Genomic DNA, 22,219 nt, shown 5'->3' with positions numbered 1-22,219 from the left:
GCTAGCTGGTGGGTGGTTACTACTTCCTCTCTTACCACATTTTCTGTTTCATTCCCTTAGCCAGAATGACCTACCAGTTTCATTTAGTTTCATCAGTAGACCTCAGTATCTCAGCAACCAAGTCACAGCATCTGTAGCCACTCTTGCTTTCCCGAAGGGAAAGGGTTCAGTCCTTTTGTCTTGTCTTACTTAGGGTGATCATCAGAGATGATCAAATAATTCATTTTTTTCTTTCTGCTTTAAGAATAAAATCTAGATTATGTTGTTGTAACTCTTAGACAACCTCTGTTTTCTTATCTATAAAATAAGGGGTTAGGATCAGGTAATTACTAGGTTCCTTCCAGCAGTTTTATGGTTAAATGACTTATGATTCTTTATTAGTTAGGGTTATTACATATAAATGTACACATTGGATGTGTTCCAACACTTTGTTAATTTGGTTTGGAACTGAAAATCTACTTCCCTATATATACCTCCCATGCTACTTTAGTCAGTGAAGTTCTTGGCTAATGTTGTTCAGTCATATTGTTAGAAAATTCTGTATGGGTATCTATGAATAGAGAAAGAGATTAGCTACCGTGAATGTTCACTTCTTTATGTGCACACTGTTAACGTTATATGCTATGTCCATGTTGCCTCTTAGAGCTATATAAAGGGATTACTCTGATTCTCTGTCCAGCGCTAGAACAGGGACTAGCACAAAGTAGATGGTAAATAAATGATTGGCTTGTTGAATGAGTACATAAATAAATATTTGAGCATTTAATTATGTGCCAGACACTGTGCTAAGTATTCTCTCTACATTATTTAACCCTCAAAACTTCTGAGATAGCTATTGCTATAAATTTAGGAAACAAGCTCAAAAAAGTTAAGCAACTTCCTCAGGATTTCTTAGAAGCCAACTGGCAGAGATAGGAGTCAAACTGAAGTCTTTTTGTCTATGAATTCCATGAGACTATCATACTCTTGTAATATCTATTAATCAACGTAAAATCTAATAAGAAACTGTGTATAAGTGTGTTTAGATTGGAGAAAAAGAAATTCAGTTATTTTTATTTTTTTTTATTTTTAAAAATTAATTAATTTATTTTTCTTACAGATGTTTCAGTTATTGTTTTAGCCTCACCATCAGAAATAAAAGTTTCTTCATCTATTTTCAGAGGCTAGGGTAAGTCAGGGTACACACATATCCTCTATATATTAACATACACCCCTCAACTCAGTGAAGTGGAACAATAACAAGATCACTTGATAGGAATGGAATTATAATCACATTATATGAGCCTTCATAGTATGACAATTTTTCTTTTCTTAAACTGCCTTCTAAATTATCACTTTCATGGCTATATAGTATTTAGTTTATGATTGTATTATAATTTATTTGGTCATTGCCCTATTGTCGTTCATATAGGTAGTTTTTCAACCATAAAATACCTTAATGAATATCAGTGTGGGTATATGTTTGATCTCATCTCCTGTTGTTTTCTTAGACAAAATTCTAATAAGTAGAATTAATGGATTGAAAGATACAGACTTTCAATATAGTGTGACCTCTCACTGTATCTTGGCAAATTATCTACCAGAAAGAACAATAAAGTTTTGAAATCGGCATGAAGTGGCTGTATTCCATAGGGTAAAAATCCTGAGTTGGAGCTTTGAAGACAGTATAGGGAAAAGGGATGGAGAATAAAGAGGCATTTAAAAACATTTTTTGTAACTTTGAAAAGGTATAATGCACTCACATATTTCAAATTTCAAAAAGTACAAATGAGTATATAGTGAAAAGTCTCCCACCCCTATCCTCTGGGTACTTAGTTCCCTTCCTTGGAAGCCAGTGTGACCTATTTCTTTTGTATTCTTCCAGGAGATATTTGTAATATGTACAAGCCAATATGTGTGTGCATTTTACTTCCTTTCCTCCTCCTTCTCTTTCCTGCCCTTCCTTCTGTCCCTCCCTTCCTTAGCACAAATTTTACTATATCAAATACACTGTTCTGCACTCTGCACTTTGATTTAATACATCTCAGGAGGCGAAGTCTTCTACATTAGTATATAGAAAGCATCATCATTTTTTGGGTAGCTGTATGGTCTTCCATTTTATAGTGGTACATCATGTTATTTTAACAGTTCTAGTGGTAGATTAGATGCATAGGAAAGATTAGAAACAATCTAGTATAAACCATTAGGAAATTAATAACCATGTATGTAAGCCACTTTATCCATGTACAAGGATATCTATAGGCTATAGTCCCTTTGGGTCAGAGGTTATGTTCATTTGTAATTTTAAAAGTGTCGGGTTGGCCTCCATTTATATGGAGAGAGCTAGGTTATTCTGGACAATGGGATATTTTACATCAAATGGGCTTTTGAGGGATGTCTAAATGTGAATTTGTATAGTTGAAAGGGTGAACACTGAGAGATAGAAAAAAGTCTTTTAAAAAAATGAAGGTAGTAAAGGATAAAGAAAAAATGTGCTTGCTTGGCCATTTTATTTTTTTAAATATATTTCTATTGATTTTTTAGATAGAGCGGAAGGGAGAGGGGGAGAGAGATAGAAACATTGATGCGAGAGAAACATCGATTGGCTGCTTCCTGCACGCCTCCTACTGGGAATTGAGCCTGCAACCCCGGCAGGTGCCCTGACTGGGAATCTAACCAGCAACCTCTTCAGTGCATGGGACGATGCTCAGTCCACTGAACCATGCTGGCCGGGCTTGGCTATTTTATAGAGGACCCTGGGCAGCTATTCACACGCTAAAGAGATATTTCTTGAATATTTATATTTATTCAAGAAACACATACTGGATCTCCTGAGTGCCAGGGCCTAAGGATATAGAAATGCATGAAGCATTAATCTGGTCCCTGACTTGAAGTTCACAGTTTAATGGGGGAAATAGATAAATAAACAATCAGAAAATGAGGTGCTTTGCTGTAATTGTTGTACCTTGAAAATGTTAAGTTGAACTTTTCAGAAAATGAAAACATGGTTTAATATTTGATGTAATTTGTGAAATAGTAGAATCCTATTATTTAAAGGATTGTAGAGTTTTAGCCCAACCTTTCATTTAGTGCAGGACATCCCTACTTCATGAACTCTGATTATTGGTCATTCAACCTCTGCTTAAATATCTCTAATGACAGAAAAGTCATAACTTTCTGAGGCAGCCAATTCCATTGTAGGGAGGAGCTGTAGTTAGGAAATGATTTTTTATGAAACAAAATTTACTACTTCATGATTTGATTTGGTATAGGGTTAAGATAATTTACTCAGTTGCAACATCTATAAAATGAGGTGAATGTCTCCATGGCTAAGAGACCTTTCAGATCAGGCTTTGTTGAATTAGTTCTTAGAATCTCTGACTCAAATTTACATGGCAGATTGCTATTCAAGTAACACTTACTGATTACTTCTTATATTGGACATTTGTGGGATTTTGTGCCCAGTTCTCCCTCTGTCTCCCCCATCACCATGGCTACAATTAACAGTAAATGCTGTTGAGTTTTTAAAAAATCTGTTGTTAAACAGATTCCCCAAATCTGCTAAGCAAATCTTTACCCTGTGCTTGTGCAGTTTATTTGATAGTGAACCTAAATGAAGGCCTTTGTATTGATTGCCCCTATTAAATCTCATCTTGCCACTTAGGCAGCCTATTCTTAGTGTGCCTTGCTCTGGTAACAGTTAACATTCTATCAGCTAATTCATGAGCTTAGAAGACCAGAAAATGGAAGTATTGTGGATAAAGAAGTGATTGAGAATTTAGGAGTGTTCCCTGTTCTTCCAAGATAGAGTTCTGTGTTGAATTATAAATGATGCTTCTTAAGTGATTTAAAGGTAGAAGTAAATGGAATTTATTTGGAGAAATGTCTGGGTAAATCATATTTTGGGAGTGAAATGTTATCTAGACTACTGAAGAATTTTCTTTCATATTATATGGTGCAGGGTATTTTGACAAGCTCCTTTGACATTGCTGCTACAGGGTAACCCCAAGGGGGTAGAGTTGAGAAGAACCAGTGAGTCCTTTGAGAAACAAAATCAGGGCAGTAGGCTGGAGGGAGTTGGTGGTCAGGGTATTAGCCTTGTTTACAAATATGCAGCACATTTCCCCTCCCCCCACCATTTTATCCCCCCTGTACCCTCTTCCATCTCTACCCTTCCTTCCTCCCACACCCTACCGCAATCACCACACTGTTGTTCGCGTCCATGAATTCTTTCTCTCTTTTCTTCTTTTTTGCTCAATCCCTCCACCCCCCACACTAACACCACCAGAGCTGTCTGCCTGTTCTCTATCAATGAGACTGTCTGTATTTTGCTTATTAGTTCAATTTGTTCATTAAATTCCACATGTAAGTGAAATCATATGGTACTTGTCTTTCTCTGACTGGCTTATTTCACTTAGCTTACTGTTCTCCAGGTCCATCCATGCTGTCACAAAGGATAAATTCTTCTTCCTTTTTATGATCAAGTAGTATTTCATTGTGTAAATGTACATAGCTGTTTTGTCCACTCATCTACTAATGGACACTTGGGCTGCTTCCAAATCTTGGCTCTTGTAAATAATGCCGCAATGAACACAGGGGTGCCCATATTCTTTCTAATTAGTGTTTTGGGTTTCTTTGGATATTATGCAGCATATATTTTAAAAAGAAGAGGACCTATGTGGTATACTTTCCCCAGAGGTAGAAGAGGGAGAAAAGAAGGGAGGACAGGCCTCCTTGAGATGGGGCATGGTATTGGGAATTGAGAAAAGAAGGGAAGGCAGATTAATCAAAAGAGTGGAGGAATAGACTAGATGGTAACGAGTTGAAAGGATTTATTATAACTTCCAACTTTTTTTTTTATCCTCACCTGAGGACATTTTTGCATTCATCTTCAAATAGAGCGGGAGGGAGAGAGGGAGAGGAACATTGATGTGAGAGAAACACATTGAATGGTTGCCACCCACATGACCCCAACCAGGGCCAGGGGCAAACTGCAACCGAGGTACATGCCCTTAGTGGGAACTGAACCTGGGAGTCTCCAGTCCGTGGGCCGACGCTCTAACTGCTGAACCAAACTGGCCAGGGCCTAACTTTTTTTTTTTTTTGGTTAATCCTTACCTGAAGTTATTTTTTTATTGATTTTTAGATAGAGTGCAGAGAGAGAGAGAGAGAGAGAGAGAGAGAGAGAGAGAGAGAGATGGATTGGTTGCCTCCCACACAACCCCAACCGGGCCTGGGATTGAACCTGCAATCCAGATACATGCCCTTGACCAGGAATCGAACCTGCAACCTTTTGGTCTGCAGGCCAATGCTCTAACTGCTGAGCCAAACCGGCCAGAGCATAACTTCTAGCTTTTGCCTTCATCTTTTCCAACAGTGGTGTGATCTGCTTTTAACGGTAGCCAAGCAGACTGTGGCTAGGGCACTGTGCATGTTAGGCTCTTTACCTGCCAGTTGGCACATATTTAGAATATTTGGAAATACTCTCACTGTATAGTCCAGTATAATTGTGCTGTAATAGGCAGGATAAGGTGGTGAAAAGATTGGAATTGCATCTTTGGTGAGAGAAATCTTTCCCTTCTTCCTTTTTAACTGCTGCACTGTCTCAGCAAGAAGGAACCTAGGAGTCCTTTCAGGGGCTCCCCACCCTTAAATTACATATATCACTATTAAAAGAATAATACTGTATTTTATTTGAAAATGTTGCACTAAAAGGCAAGCCAAACAGTGTTTCCTGGAAGGCACATGAGCAAGGCCAGGAAATTTAGAGATGTAAATCTGAGATATAGCAAAGAAATGAGTGAGATGCAAGTAAGTTAGGAAAGGGTAGTGCCATGTGAACTAATAAAGAAAGGTGTGTCAATATGCCTCATATTCTTTTTTTTAGAATTAGAAAGAACACTGGATTGAACAGATGGGCATCACTAGTGAATTTCAATGAGATGTTTCAGTTAAAGTCTTGATAGGGGAAAGATGGGTGATGGAAGGATAGGGAGACCAAATAACACGAGTTGAAAAAGGAAAGAGTTTTGAAGCATATGCATAAAAACAGGCATGAGTTGTATAGACACAGTCACTCTAGGCTTGGAAAGACAATGTTTTGGGTACTAATTTTTATTTAAGCAACTAGGCTCATAGAAATGTCTGTTCCAGATATTGTTCACAGGCTGTCTACCTCTCCATTTCTCCAACCAGGTATATGGGCTTGTGAATCAACCCTTGTAGCCCTGGCACTAGATAGAAGTAATAATGTTTTGATGTGTGACCTTCAGACATGCTGAAATGAGGCAACGATGGGAATTCCCTTTATAGTTGGGACCAAGAGCCAGAATCTCAACTTGGGGTTTATTACTCTGATACCATAATAGAGTGAAGATAGTAACCCCAACGGTCCTGTTGTCTCTTTATATTGTCGTCACTTTCTTTGACAGCTAGACGTTTGGTTTATGATAGTCCTTAACATCACACCAACATATTCACACTTTGAAAATTCTGTGTGTTTTTTTCTGCAATCTGGACATTTTTACTGCTGGTAATTGTATTTCCTAGCATGAGACTGACAATTCTCTGTGAACACGGTAGCTTTTCATTGCAGTGCTGAGTCATAATGAAATCTTGTGAAGGCATTTTAATACAGATCAAGCTTAAGTTAAATTTCAGTTGCAGGAGAGGTACCAATGCAAATAATTAAAGTGATGATTAAATAAATAATAAACTTGGCTTTCTTTAATAGCCAAGTTTGTACATACATAAGTTGCAACATTACATCATGTCTTACCTTTCTGTCTGGAAGCTGGAGTTTTCTTTTGACCTTGATTGTGAAGTGTATGCAGACTTCAGAAATGTTCAAATATGGGAAAATGTGCATCTTAGAATTGAGAGAGCTATGGCTACTGGTAGAGATTGTGACAGAGAAGCAAACGATGGCCAAGGTACTAATAAACAGGGAGTGTGGTTCTTTGCTATCAAGCACAATAGTGAAACTCTAGGGGTCCAAAAAAGAAACTGTACTATTGAACCACCAGGGACTCTTGAAAGGCTTGCATTAGTTAACATAACATATGGTTACCAGTACAGAAAAGAGCCACATATGTTTTATTCGTGTTTATGATGGTAATATAGTGGAAATTTACATCCACTTATAGCCTGGGTAGAATATTATTGTAAATCATTTTGGTACTCTTAAATTTTGGTTTCTTCATTAATAAAGTAATAGAACTGAATTAGAACTAGATGATCTTAAAGGTTTCATGTGGTTCTAGGATTCTGTCTAGGATTCTGCAGTGGAATTTCAGGCACTACTTTGGGAAGAGATGTTTCCTTGGTGGCCTACAAATAAAAACCATGTTTGGAACAGTGCCATTTATTATCCGCGATAATTCTATGTTCGCATAATAATTTATATTAGTGGTTTCAAACTGTGTTAAGGTATGGTATCTCATTTGACTATCTCAATGGGATGATGAAATAGGTCAAGATGGTAGTGTGTTTATTTTGCTGATGAAATAAAACCATTGTGGTTAGCATCTTATATAATTATTTAAATTTCATGGTCTTATTAACACCTGGATGCTTGCCACCAAGGATGAAATCCTGCTACTGAGAAAAAATCCTGTCAAGGATAGCTTTCTCATCTTCATCTGTCTAGCAGATTTACATGTTTTCCAAGTTCTGACTCCCAGACTCTGACTTGAATGCCCTGTGAAGCTTTTCTTGATAGGTCTTCTGCCTCAGGGGAGTTGAAGCACTTGGATCAGTCTTCTCAGGACTGTGGATCTTAATGATTTGTTTAATGCCTTACTCCTTCACCTTAGTGAACTACGAAGTCCAGACTCCTTGTCTTGGTCATCCCTACTCCCGATAGTCCGAATGATACCTGGCATGTAGAGATGCTCAGTGAAAAATTGCAGAATTAAATGAGAGTCAGATTGATAGGCTGGAATTAAAGTGCTGTAGGGTAGGGATGATACTTAGGTTCTGGGGTAGGAAGAAGAAAACACCATTGTATACCTTTTTTAGATAGAAATTTTGCCCTGTACATGCATCATAAACAACAACTCTGGTTTAATAAAAGGGTGTTAGGTAGTAGTCAGGTCTGTTCTAGTAATAAAATAAATATGAATTTAAAAAAAATAGGAATTTACTGAGAATTTTTAGATTTCTGTTTCATTTTTTTCTACACTGTATTTCTATACCATATGCATTTAACAGCAGTCTTGTATTCAATCAAGACTGATTCAGAGTGGCAATATAGAATTTTAAAATTCCCTCAAGAAGTAAACCCTTACCTGGTTAAGCTTTGAGTTATATGGTGTTAATAGTGATCTGTTTTTATTGAAAGACTTGTTAAGAAAAGCCCTTTATGGCCAGTGTCACTCAGTGGTTCGAGTGTCAGCCCACGCACCAAATTCAATCCAGATTCAGTCCCCAGCCCCACACAGGGAGAGTGCAGGAGGCAACCAATTGATGTATCTCTCTCACGTTGATCTTTCTTCCTTTCTTCTTTCTTTCTTTCTTTCTTTCTTTCTTTCTTTCTTTCTTTCTTTCTTTCTTTCTTTCTTTCTTTCTCTCTCTCTCTCTCTCTCTCTCTCCCTTTTCCTCTCTCTTTCTTTCTTTCCCTCCCTTTCTTCCACTCTCTTTAGAAAATCGAAAAAATACCCTTGAGTGAGGATTAATCCCCCCCAAAAAACAGAAAGAAAATCCCTTTAGCACTGACTTTCTCAAATTTGCCATAATATAATGATCTTTTTGAAAGGAAAAGTATAGAATGTATCATCATGTTACTTAGATGTATAGACATGAAACTAGATATAAAACCTTTGTGTTCTGGCTCATTTACAAGTATAAACCAAGTCTGCAAATTAAATACAAAGTCAACTACAAAACCAGCAAAATTCAAATTAATACAATTATTAAGTATGACAGATGATGTTTAGATTTCACAGTAGAAAAAAATAGCCTTAGGTGTGATTCCATTTGAAATCTGTTTCTGTATTTTAACTTAAGTGATACTAAAAGCTGCAAGTGCCCATTCTCATAAGTTATGTTGTGTAAGGTGGCATCATGACTTCAAAGCTTTGTAAGTTTAGGATAATCAGACCACATACCTAAGTAAAACACTTGCCAGCAAGCATTCCTCAAATACCAGTTTTAATGAGCTGTCTGCTGTGTTGAAGATGAGGATAACATGGTGACATTACTGAAATCTTTATTAAATGGTTCTCTAAACCAATTAATACTAGAGTGAGAATGGAAAAATATTTCATACTTAAAAACCACATTTACTGCTAATGAACTTTTGCAAATTGTGCTACAGAGATAGGACCCATGTAATGCGTGTAGCATGTATATGGTATTGGCTGTTAACTGTTGGCTTTTGAATATACCACGCCTGTATTGCCATATGCCTTGATTTTTCACTCTTTCGATTATAATTACTATGAAACCTTTGCTTGTATGGTGTGCTGTGAGGATATTTGACCTGAAGGAGATCTTAACACAACTGAAGAAGTAGCAGGGAAAGCCTACTAGTGGTACTTGTTTAGGTGGTAGTTATTCATGATCCAGAATGTTTGTCATTCATTTTACATTACCCATTAAATTAAATATTTTTAAAAATTGTACACAATTCTTAGGCTTTTTCTCCTAACATATTTGTGACCTCCTGTTTAGGAAACACTGCTTTGGCAAATCTTTTTTGATCACTGTCTAGGAACCCAGGATTCAAAGATGAGGAAAACAACTACAAAAAACTTGGCCATTCTTATTTTTTATCATCACCCAAGGATATATTTCTTGATTTTTTTATTTTTATTTTTTAAGAAGAGAATGGAGGAAGGGACTGGGGGGTGGGGAGGGGGGAAGACATCAATGTGAGAAACATTGATGGGCTGCTTCCTGCATGCACCCCAATCAGGAATTAAACCTGAAACCCAGGTATGTGCCCTGACCAGGAATCGAACTTGCAACGTTTTGGTGCACAGGACTGTGCTCTAACCAGCTGAGCCACCTGGCCAGGGCAATGTGGCCATTCTTTTTTTTTTTTTTTTTTATCCTCGCCCGAGGACATTTTTTGTTCAGGTAGAGTGGGAGGGAGAGAGGAAGAGAGAGAAAGAGAGAAACATCGACGTGAAAGGGACACATCGAGTGGCTGCCACCCGCACGACCAACCAGGGCCGGGGACAAACTGCAACCGAGGTATATGCCCCTAGCGGGAACCAAACCCGGGTCTCTCTGGACCGCAGGCCGATGCTCTAACCGCTGAGCCAAACCGGCCAGGGCCAATGTGGCCATTCTTAATATAATGAGAGACACTTTAATAACAAGCTATAAATAGTTTTATTGGTGCTGTTCTAAGGGTATGTTTGCTAAGAGGGCTATTGAAATTATTGAAAGGAGCTGCCCCCTTACGGGTAGGGGAGGGGTTTAGAGCACATTATGGAAAAGATCTTGTTTGAACAGGGTCTTAAAGTTCAGAAGGTGGGTTTAAACTAGTCAGAGAAATAGAATGTGTAAAAACCAAGGTCATGAAAGACATGATTATCATAACGTGAGACATGTGTGGCCCTAGATAGCATTTGTATTGTGAGTGGTAAAGTGGAACCCAAAAGTAAAAGTTTTAATTGGTAGACAAAGTGTCTAACTGTTACTTCATATACTCTAAGGGAGCTGTGAAGATCTTAGAACTGGGAGAGTGTTCATGGCAGAATTTTTATATATAGCAATTACCACATTATATTGTAATGTTCTCCTTCACTAGTCTTTGGAGTTCTTCAAGGCTGTGGCCATGAGTCATTAATCTTTGTATACTAAGCTTTTGGTAGAGTAACTGATAAAAAAAACCTAATACTTAGAAAACCTTGGTCGAATGGCTACTTAAGAGGAAAGAGGATTGATTCAGCAAGAATGATGACAGTCTCCTATGGTGGTGGATTTAATCTTATGACTGACAGACCCCTTTGTAGTTCTGTTGAAAGCTATAAACCTTCTCCTTGAAAATGCAAATGCACACAACATTTGGCCTACAGTTCTGTGGGATTCATGTCCCTCTGAAGCCAGTCCATGGCTTCCTGGTTCAGAATCCCTCCTTAGGAAATTATACCCAAGGAACCTGTAATCACCACCAAACCTCACCACAGGTAATTACTGTATTTTAACAGCCTTTAAGTGTCAGATTATGATAGTGTCTCTTTCTTATACTTTTCTTGAGTTCTCTTCATTTTTTTTTTTTTTTTATCCTCACCCGAGGACATTTTTCGATATTTTGTTCAGATTGGGGGGGGGGGGGGGGATCCCGAACCTGGGTCTCTCAGGACCACAGGCTGATGCTCTAACCGCTGAGCCAAACTGGCCAGGGCATCTCTTCATTTTTGGGAAGAGATCATTGAAGTAGCTGAACTGTCTATGAAGAAAGAACAAAATTTTAAATAATGATTAAGGTAAAATCTTTCTGATCTAGAAAGATAATAGACAAGTATGCTAATTAAGCCAGCAACCACGAAGCAGCTGCTTGAGGAGATCCTGACATTCCTGAATTTGGGTTTAATAAGTGAGTTGGGGGTCTGTCTCCAAGACCACCGTGAGGCTCAATGATTTGCTAGAAGGACTCATAGGACTAAGAAAAGGTGTTATACTAATGGTTATGGTTTATTACAGTGGAAAGATACATATTAAAATCATCAAAAGGAAAAGGCACATGGGGCAACATCCAGGAGAAACTAGGTACAAGCTTCCGGGTGTCATCTCCCAGTGCAGTAGCAAAGTACACAGCATAACTCAGCAATGATGTGATAGCCCTTGCCAACCAGGGAAGCTCACCAGAGCCTCCATACACATACAAATCCAAGGTTTTTATTGGGGCCCATTCACAGAGGCTTGCAGCATTCTTATCAGGGAGAATATTTCAAGGGTTCAGAGCTCATTTGCTAAGAACTGGCCAAGGGCCAGTCCTGAATGAAGACAGCCTTTCTTGGGAATTCCTGCTGAGTTAACCCTTTCATATACAGCAAGTTAGCTGTTCAGAGACTTAGCTTCCTTCTGGCCTACCTGTCTGCCTAGCCACTCTTTCTAGATACAGTAGATTTCCTTGGTCTCATCATAGATGGCCATTCCGTATACCTGGACTCTTCCTTTTTTCTTGCCACCAATTAATTGGGAAGTTTGATTGGACTTAAGGAAGTAAATGTGCTTTGCAATTTCATGAGATCATAGTGAAGTGTTAGTGCCTATTCTGTCGTTCATTCGAAGAGTATTTTTTTAATGCTGCCATATACAAGACTCAATGCTAGATGTGGATTTACAGAAATGACTAATATGAGTCCTTGCTCTCAGGGAGCTTAGAGTTTCATAGGGGAGAGAAAAACAGAAGTAGCAATTCTGATAAGCAGCATTTGCTTTGGGGAACAGTTAACCATTGGAGAGCATGGTGGAAGGTATGTTTATGTGTGTATGGAAAGGTATTGGTGATAATTAGGGGAAGACTCGCCTAAAGGGGTCACTCCTTGAGTTGAGTCATAAAGATCAAACAGATACTAGTGGGCATGGAGCTGGTGTTTCTCCGGTCATTTCTGTAGTTAGGTTGCCTGTGTTGTTAGAGCATATGTATTGTTACTTGTCCAGTCTCCTTGGCTTACTGAAAAAGCACCATAATCCTGGCTAGAAGATAGATGTCTTTCTCACGGGTTGTACAAGAGAAACGAGTGGTGCAATACAAATCTGTTTCCATCACTCTATTACCATATGACATTTTCAATCTGCAGTGGAGGGTTGTAGTATTTTCGCACATTGCTCCCCAATGGGCACATGCTTGCCTTACCTTGATGAAATTGCACATAACAGTTCCTCTATACTTGGAAGCAAAAAGAGTTTTAGAAAAAAATCTTCGTTCAAATTTTATCATATTCAGCTCCTACATATATGAGCTTCTCAACTCTTCTAAGAGTAACAAAGAATTGTTTTTTGAATAGTGCAAAGAAATTACTATAATAGGATCAGGACTGTCTTATAGCAAATACAGGATAATTTCAGTGTTAACCTTGAGAATTTATTCTAATAACATCTTGTTCTCTTTTTCTAGCATTACAGTGTTTCTGCCACCTTTGCACAAAAGACAATTTTACTTGTGTCACAGATGGGCTTTGCTTTGTCTCTGTCACAGAGACCACAGATAAAATTATACACAATAGCATGTGTATAGCTGAAATCGACCTAATTCCTCGAGACAGGCCATTTGTATGTGCACCATCTTCAAAAACTGGGTCTGTTACTACAACATACTGCTGCAATCAGGACCACTGCAATAAAATAGAACCCCCAACTGGTGGTAAGTTATTGTGTAAGATGGTGGTTTTTTGCTACTACAAAGAAAAGCCTTAAACTATGATTTTAGAACTGGAAGGGATCTTAGAAATTGTCTACCCCAGCTTGTACAGTTTCAAGGCAAAAAGAAACATGTCCTTAGTGCAGAGTTATAAGAGTAGCCAAAATCCTGACTCCTGGGTGTGTGTCCAGAATTTGATTCCATAATAGACTTTCTCTATAGTCTGCTGTACCTGAATTAGTAGCCTCTTAAAAACGAATTCTGACAAAGCCCACTGCAGCAGTATGTCCTCAGAATGTCATACTTTATCTGCAAAGTGAATTTCTTCTTTCTTGTTTAATGCTCTAGACGTTTTTTTGTTTGTTTCTTTTTGTTTTAAAATAGTTTTTATTGATTTTCAGAGAGAGAGAGAGGAAGGGAGAGGGAGAGAAACATCTGTTGGCTGCCTCCTGCATGCCCCCTACAGGGGATCGAGCCTACATCCCAGGCATGTGTCCTGATCCGGAATCAAACCGGCAGCCTCTTAGTTTTTATGGGTCGATGCTCAACCACTGAGCCATACCAGCTGGCCAGGCTGCTCTGGCATTTTAAAGCATCAGTAGTGGGTTGGAATTGAAAGCAGCACTAAACAGTCCAGATGCCTTCATTTTGTAATTTCACTTTACCTTGTGGTCTTTATGTTTAGATTATTATATATGATGATATCTAGGTTTTCAGTCCTTCACCGAAGTTTACATTTTAAAATGTCCTGGCAAAGCCAGGACTTTCAAGGATAAACTCTTGGCATTAGATTAATTTTAAGGTTCTGGCTTAAGATGTCAGTCTGAGCACATTATTTAACTCTTTTGTCACTTTTCTTCAAATTCCAAATTCCTGCTGTAATAATCAAAGGAATATAAAAACAGGGGGACCTATGTGAATGCTAGCAGAATTAATGGAAGAATGCTACCCACACTTGTGAAGAACTTCGCAGTTTATAGTGCAGATGACCTCAGATTAGTGAAAAATTAACCATATGAAAAGAAGTGAAATGACCTCTTAGAAAATCCCACCAATACCATAAGCTGAGGGGCTTGGGTTAGGTGTTAGGGTCAAACTCAGTTCTCCTTTAGGAAGCACCTGGTTTCATTGCTCAGAGGGGCAGAACGCAGTGCTAATTTTCCACTCAGAGTTGGTCCAGGCATCATGCTAATTAAAGATGGAAGTACTGCTGGAGCTCAGAGGAAAGGGGCCAGTCCTACCAGTTGGAGAAGGGAGGCAGTCCTGCACCTGTGTGTGTGATAACAGCAAAGTACAACTGAGTCTGGAAGCTCCCTATGGCCAGGCTCTGCCAGACTCTAACTTTTCTAGCTTTTTTTGTAAGCATCTCCAATTCTGATATGACAACAATGATAGTTCCAGAATTTCCCATTTCCATTGTTTGGACATGAAATATTTAATTGGAAATTCACAAAACCTTGTGAAGGAGTCACTTCATTTCTAATGCTAAAAATACATAAATTCCTCATTCTCAGGTCCCTGATACGCAAACAACAAAAAATATTACCAAATGAAGTGCTTCAGGGTTTAAAAGAAGTGAACTGAACTGGATAAATCAGAGTAGATGTATCACCCTTTGAAATAGACTCACCACATGATAGGGAAGAACTTTCAGATAGACCAACGTCTGTTTTCAGCTGTTTACTATAAAATGAGGACCTTTCACAGTTGTTAACGATTGCTTTCAGATGAAAAGCTTGATTGATGAATTATTTTTTGAAAGCAATATTGAAGGTGAACAGCAGACTGGATACTGTGACTTAAAATTTTTTTTCTTTATTGATTTTAGAGAGAGAGGAAGGGAGAAGGAGAGAGAGACCGAAACATTGATGAAAGAGAACATTGATTGGCCGCCTCCTGCATGTCCCCCACTGGGGATTTGACCCACAACCTGGGCATGTGCCCAGACCTGGAATAGAACTGGCAACCTTTTGGTGCATGGGTCGATGCTCAACCACTGAGCCACACCGGCTGGGTGATACTGTGATTTTATAGTCTCAAGTGTGAGATAAACTTAAGGCAAGGCAAGCTTGTGAAACTGTTCTACAATTCAGAGAAAAGGGCAGTTGGTGAGCAAATTCAAGAGATACAGAAGACAGATCTAGGTGAGCCAATATGCTTAGTGTAAAAATTCCAGAAAAAGGCATTAAAAGCAGACAGAAGATATAAGAATGCTATGCAAAATTAATGAAAAAATGCTTACCCAATACATATAATAGAAGACATACCTATTTCACGAATGAAGAAAAAAAAAAAATGCATTCAGCACAAGTGAGCACTAACTAATTCACTATAAAAGGGAAAAAAGTTTAGGTTTTCTGCTTTTTTTAAATACCAGAGAGCAGTAGAACATCATTATAGTGATTGTTACTCAAAATTCTTTAGATAAGCCAAGATTTTTTCATATATAAAGGCAACAGGCATTTTTAGATAATTAAGTATTCAGTGTATAAGGGCATATATACTCTCTTCCTAAAAGAAATTACTAGAATTAAAATTCTGTGTCATAAGAAATCAATTCAAATAAGGCTGTGAGGAAGATGTGCTGGTAAAGAAATGGTGGTATGCAGTAAACCAGCAACGCTCAGGATGAATGCCACAATAATTATCATTAATATCTTTCAGAAACAATGTAAAACGGTCATTATTAAAAGAGATTATGAGAAAATATATGCTCTTGAATTGAAAGCCCAACTAATTAAAATAGACTGAAGTATACACATGAAAATTTTATTATAAAAAAACATAGTATTTTGCCTGAACAAAATTGGTGGATATATATACACACACACATACATACACTAAAATGTAAATTGTTTTGGGTGGTGAAGCTGTATATTATAAATATTATTTTTTTTAACTTTTGTTCCTCTGTTTTTATACATATCCCCACTCCTCCACCACCCCTCTACTAGCATATATACTGGCCTTGGAATAAGAACACAAACCAAAACTACTTTTAAGAAAAAGAAGATCTAAGAAGACATTCGTGAGAATTATTCCACATTATTGGTTCTTTTATTAGTGACCCTGAGAGTTATAACTAGGGAGGTCCTAAAATACTGATGGTAGCTGGCCTTGTTATTTATTTAGATGGCTGAAAAATGCAGGAAGAATAAGAGAATGTTGCCTGAGTTTGATCATGAAAGGGCCCATGAGAGAAGACTGAATGATTCACTTGTTCTGGTTTCCAGCCCTGTGAGCTGCCGTAAGGAGGCTCTATGACTAATGGCAGTAGTGGCCAGCTACAGAAAATGTGGAGAATTAGGAAATTGTGAATGCCACCTACAGTGTTTTTATTGTTGATGTTTATCATTTGCCCTTTTTCAGTAAAGCCATCACCTGGTCTTGGTCCCGTTGAACTGGCAGCTGTCATTGCTGTACCAGTCTGCTTCGTCTGCATCTCACTCATGTTGATGGTCTATATCTGCCATAACCGAACTGTCATTCACCACCGAGTGCCAAATGAAGAGGACCCTTCATTAGATCGCCCTTTTATTTCAGAGGGTACTACGTTAAAAGATTTAATTTATGATATGACAACATCGGGGTCTGGATCAGGTAATGTTTTTTGTTTTTCCTTTTTCCTGAAACACCGTGAGAAAAATTAACTGTTATTATTTAATTAATTGGTTAAGCCACTTGGCTTAGTTTGTTAAAACTTGGAATAGAGTGAATACTGTTCTAGCTTTGAGCCCCATAAAAGTCTTTAAGCTTGGTCTGTATCTAACTGTGACTAGTTTAGTATAGACAGATTAGAATTTACATTTACTGAAATAAGTCAGTATGTCAGCTTCATGTTTGTGTAAATTTCAAAGCATTCTCGCTCATGACTCCATGAGGTAGTAAGAATAAGGAGAATTATTCTCATATAGATGAGGCTGAAATTCAAAGATGTTCAAATGATATGTAACTACTCATTCTATTAGGACTGTTTAACAGCTTTATTTTTGTTTTTGAAGGGAGGCATGACAGAAAATGTGTTTCGAATTATGAAGGTTATCTGTTTTTTTTAACATAGGACACTGGTTTCTTTCACTGAGGCCTAATATTTTATTAAAATTATGAATTTTTTGTCATTTTCTTACTTCAGAAAAGTCTAACCACCTTGTTATTTAATATGACTTTATGGATCCATGACCCCTGTGATATTTGCTTTTCTCAGTTCTGGTGATTTTTTGGAATCAGAAGTAGACTAGGGAATTGGAAGAATTATCCCCAGAAGTGAGTTTTGAAATAGCAGTGCTTTATGTTTAAACCAAAGGGGATTTATTTTTTATTTTTTCTTACTCTGGAAGGATACTAAGAGGGGAAGACCCCTATCCTCCACAGTATTTTATTTGACAGTAGGTAGGAACCAAGAGATCAAGATTCCAGTGCAAGCTTTGTCACTGATTGGCTTGGTTAAATCATGTTTCCTCTTTGGGCAACAGATATTACTGATAATACTACTTAAAGTGGTTCGTTATGACTTTTAAATGAGATATGCTATCTAGTCTTTGAAAAATATAAATCAACTTCAAATAAGGCCATTTATGGATAAAATGAAGGTTTGAAAATATATAATGAAGGGGTAGAAGTGGGGGGGGAGAGAGTGTCAGTGGGGGGAAAATGAAGGACATCTGTAATACCTTAAACAACAAAGATACATTTATAAAAAGAAAATATATAATGAAAATTTCACTAATTTTATCATCAAATGACTAAAAGGAATGTTAAAGCAGAAATTGTGACTGGGGGAAAAATATGACTTTGAAGCACAAAATCACATGTGATGATAAAGTTCATATAATGACAAATGCTTGTTTATTTTAAGGAAATTAAATATGTTGATGTATATGCATATCTGTTTGTTTATTTAAGAACGAAGAAACTGATTTTATTACCTGAATTCCTCAGTAGAATTTGGCTATATATATTCAGTATGTGAGTTCCGTCCATGACTTCTAGGACACATGAAGGCTTGCACTGGAACCCAGGTCTCTTAGGGCAGACTTTAGGGACCCCTGAGGCCATTGTGAAGAAGGAGGCAATGAGAGATTGGATTAAGGTGGAGCAGTGTTAGTACTGAAGATGGGACCATCTTTGGGCAGGAGTGGAGATTGTTTTAGGGCTTTCCTGGGATTTCCCATTGATTCTGACTTAGTCCAAAGAGTTCCCAAAGAAGATCTGGCTTGTTCTAGAAATAATTCTGGACCAAAATACTATGATAAGCAAGGACCAAAAGTCACAGGAAATCAGGGTAGCTATAGATCATTTGGAATTAATCCCTTGGACCTGTTCTCTTACTGCCAAATTTACACCCAGGGAAATCAAAGCAGCTCATGCTACTTGGCACAGTGGTATGTGTCAGGCCTCCGGGCAACGAGCCTACCTAAAGGATCAAAAGGAGCTGCAGTCTGGATGACATTTGATTTTCCCCATAAGAATACATTTATTTACCTTAAAGATACAGACATGAAGTAAAGAATTGAATTATTCTTTTTTCCATTTTATCTATATTTCTAGATCCATCACAGGTCCCAGCTCTGTTGCTGAAAGTTTCTCTCTCCTTTTTACCTTACCCTGCCAAAACGTGTTTACATTGTTTGCTAGCTCTGTGGTTTGGAGCAGTTAGTTGGTATCTCATGTATGAGTTATTTCATCTTTAAAATGAAAGCAATTGAATTGCTGTGAGGTTCAAATGAGACAAATATGTTTGTGTGAAAGCATGTGGTAAATGGTAAAGCTATGTCCAAATGACAGATGTTACTCTTATTGAAAAGATATTTGGAAGAAAAATCTGACATACAGTATCCATTTCCTGCATTGTACAGAAAAGCTTAGTTTAAGACCTACTTTCCCTATCATAGTTCATTGGGTGCTGAATGGCCTCCAGGTTAATCCACACAGAAACTATCATCTGTTGAATGATAGCCATCTCTTTCCCTTCTATTCATTATAAAGCCTTAATGCCTGCTACCTCATACATGGGAATCATGCTTGTAAGTTAATAAAATGGGTATACATAATACCCTTTTTAGCCCTGGCCAGTTTGGCTCAGCGGTTAGAGCGTTGGCCCATGGACCAGAGAGTCCCGGGTTCGGTTCCCACTAAGGGCACGTACCTCGGTTGCAGTTTGTCCCTGGCCCCGGTTGGGGTTGTGTGGATGGCAACCACTTGATGTGTCTCTCTCACATTGATGTTTCTCTCTCTTTCTCCCTCTCTTCTTCCTGCTCTATCTGAAGATACATGCAAAAATGTCCTTGGGTGAGGATTAAAAATAAAATACCCTTTTTAGTTCTTTCACTTATTAAGGAAAAGGTAACACTAAACATCATATATTAACGAATTTATATATCTCAGTATCATGACCATAATTGAGGAAAGGCCCCATTTCTATTTCTCAAAGACTGCTTTTAACTTGGGAACTGCAGGGGAGACCGTGGAGAGCTGGGTTCTGCAGTTGTAACCTTAAAGCTAACCTACTCCCAGTTGCATTAACTTGAATCTCAGGTTGTGCATGTGCCCATATTTAAGCTGTCATTGGATCGATCGTAAAGTGTGTGTGAGCATGCTTGTGTATGTGAGCATGCTTATGTGTACCAGTGTTTGAAAGGGAGTGAATCTCATGCCAGTGTTTCTTATGTTTTGTTCATGCTTATGACCCCTTATAATGTATCTGTGCTACTCAGGTCTTATTTCTGTTCACTAATGTGAAGCCTTTTCCCTATTGCAGTTTACTCTTAAGACACAGAAGAGTAAAGCAGAGTATATGGAAATCTAAATTAGACTTGTTTACTTTTGTTTTTAGAAGAAAGTTATTACTTTTTTAAAATGCTCAGGTATTCATGTGGGTCATAGTAACTAAATATAAATAATATGATGAATCTAGATGTGGTTTTTAATTTTAGGTCTGCATCTAGAATCCAGGGGTGATGGGATGACAGCAACTTTTTCTTGTCCCATTAGCCTATCTTGACCATACCATTTATATGAGTTCTGACTTGTCAGGCATTTAAGTGAACCGGAATAGTTCCAAATATAGTGTTACTTAAATATTGTAGGTAGGTAGTAAATCCTTTTCTATAAGTGGAATATGTGTGGTAATATTTCAAAATACATGTTTTAGAGTAAGGCAAGTTCATTTGGTGAAAAAAATTACCAAAGTAAATTACTAGACACTTGTTTAAGATACTAGTGTTGTGTAGACAGCCAGTTCCTAGCAAGCAAATTGCCTGTCTTAAAATGATTTCTGTGATAATTTTTACCGATTTACTAAAAGTTAGACCAGAATTTACTTTTATGTGTCTTGTATTCACATACTTTTCTCCTCCCACAATGAAAACTGTTACCAGATTCTTTCTGAAATCATATATTTTTTTTTTTTTTTATCCTCACCCGAGGACATTTTTCCATTTTTTTGTTCAGATAGAGCGGGAGGGAGAGAGAGGAAGAGAGAGAGAGAAACATCGATGTGAAGGGACACATCGAGTGGCTGCCACCCGCACGACCAACCAGGGCCGGGGACAAACTGCAACCGAGGTACGTGCCCTTAGCGGGAACCGAACCCGGGTCTCTCTGTACCGCAGGCCGACACTCCAACCGCTGAGCCAAACCGGCCAGGGCTGAAATCATATTTTTAAATTATTTCTCCCCATACATGTCTCTCTTCAGAAATCTATAATAGTTCTTTGCTTATGCACAGCTCTCTCTGGTCACGTTGAGCTTGGCATCTAGTACTCGTCATATACTGGTGACAGCTTACCTTCTCTTCCACTGCTTTAACACATGCATCTCCTTTCTGTTTAAGCTAGTTCCCTAACCATGTGTCATTCATTTCCTCCTCCTACCTCTGCTTGCATATGCCTCTTACCTGAATACCTTACCTCTTTTCTCCTTTGGTCCAGTCCCTCTGTAAATGCCAGTCTAAATTCAACTTAATTTACAAAGCCTACCTTGACACTTTAGGCAGGAGTTTCTGGATTCTTTTATTGTACTTATTAATTGCCTTTTATCATGAATTATTGTGTTTGCAAATGTGGTCTTTATCTCATTGAGATTGTAAGTTCATTAGAAGTAGAGCTTAAAAGAGTTACTCCTTTCCTTTTGTGGTGTTGGAAACCCATACTATTGTTGATTGTTTGTACTGAATACTATTTATTTTTATCTTCAGGTTTACCATTGCTTGTTCAGAGAACAATTGCAAGAACTATTGTGTTACAAGAAAGTATTGGCAAAGGTCGATTTGGAGAAGTTTGGCGAGGAAAGTGGAGAGGAGAAGAAGTTGCTGTTAAAATATTCTCCTCTAGAGAAGAACGTTCATGGTTCCGTGAAGCAGAGATTTATCAAACTGTAATGTTGCGTCATGAAAACATCTTGGGATTTATAGCAGCAGACAATAAAGGTCAGTAACATTTTCTCCTTTGAGTGTAACAAAATCTATTTAATTAAGCCCTTTTACCGATATGGCTACTAAACATTGTCAAATTTAATGAGAAAAATAGATGTGTATCAAATAGTAATTGCTCCCTTAAAGAACTTACCCACAGTTTTTAAAAAATTTTTTTTTCCTTTATTGATTTTTAGAGAGAGAGGAAGTGAGAGGGAGAGAGAGATAGAAATGTCCATGAGAGAGCATCGACTGGCCGCCTCCTGCATGTCCCGCACTGGGGATCGGGCCCACCACCAGAGCATGTGTCCTGACTGGGAATCGAACTGGCGACCTCTTGGTGCATGGGTTGATGTTCAACCACTGAGCCATACTGGCCGGACGAACTTACCCACATTTCTAGTTTCAAACTCTCTTGTGGTGGTGACTTTCAAATCTGCATTTTGGGCTCAAACCTCACTCAAGCCCAGTATGTTTTAGGCATGTTCCAAGTCACAAACATTGGCACAAAA

At 38.1% G+C, this 22,219-nt stretch overlaps 1 protein-coding gene across 1 annotated transcript in view; it reads left to right on the top strand.

The window, feature by feature from the left end:
- Positions 1–22,219, top strand: part of TGFBR1 (transforming growth factor beta receptor 1) — a 51,606-nt gene that overhangs the window by 15,216 nt on the left and 14,171 nt on the right. The window contains exons 2-4 of the mRNA XM_036260432.1: positions 13,055–13,300; positions 16,667–16,897; positions 21,492–21,722. Of these exons, the coding sequence (XP_036116325.1) occupies positions 13,055–13,300; positions 16,667–16,897; positions 21,492–21,722 (708 nt within the window). The remainder of the gene's footprint in view (positions 1–13,054; positions 13,301–16,666; positions 16,898–21,491; positions 21,723–22,219) is intronic.

This window comes from Molossus molossus, unplaced genomic scaffold (assembly GCF_014108415.1).
Source record: "Molossus molossus isolate mMolMol1 unplaced genomic scaffold, mMolMol1.p scaffold_m16_p_14, whole genome shotgun sequence".
NCBI classification, from domain to species: Eukaryota; Metazoa; Chordata; class Mammalia; order Chiroptera; family Molossidae; genus Molossus; species Molossus molossus.
Note: the sequence above shows the minus strand (reverse complement) of the source record. Positions and strands in the feature narration are given on the sequence as shown.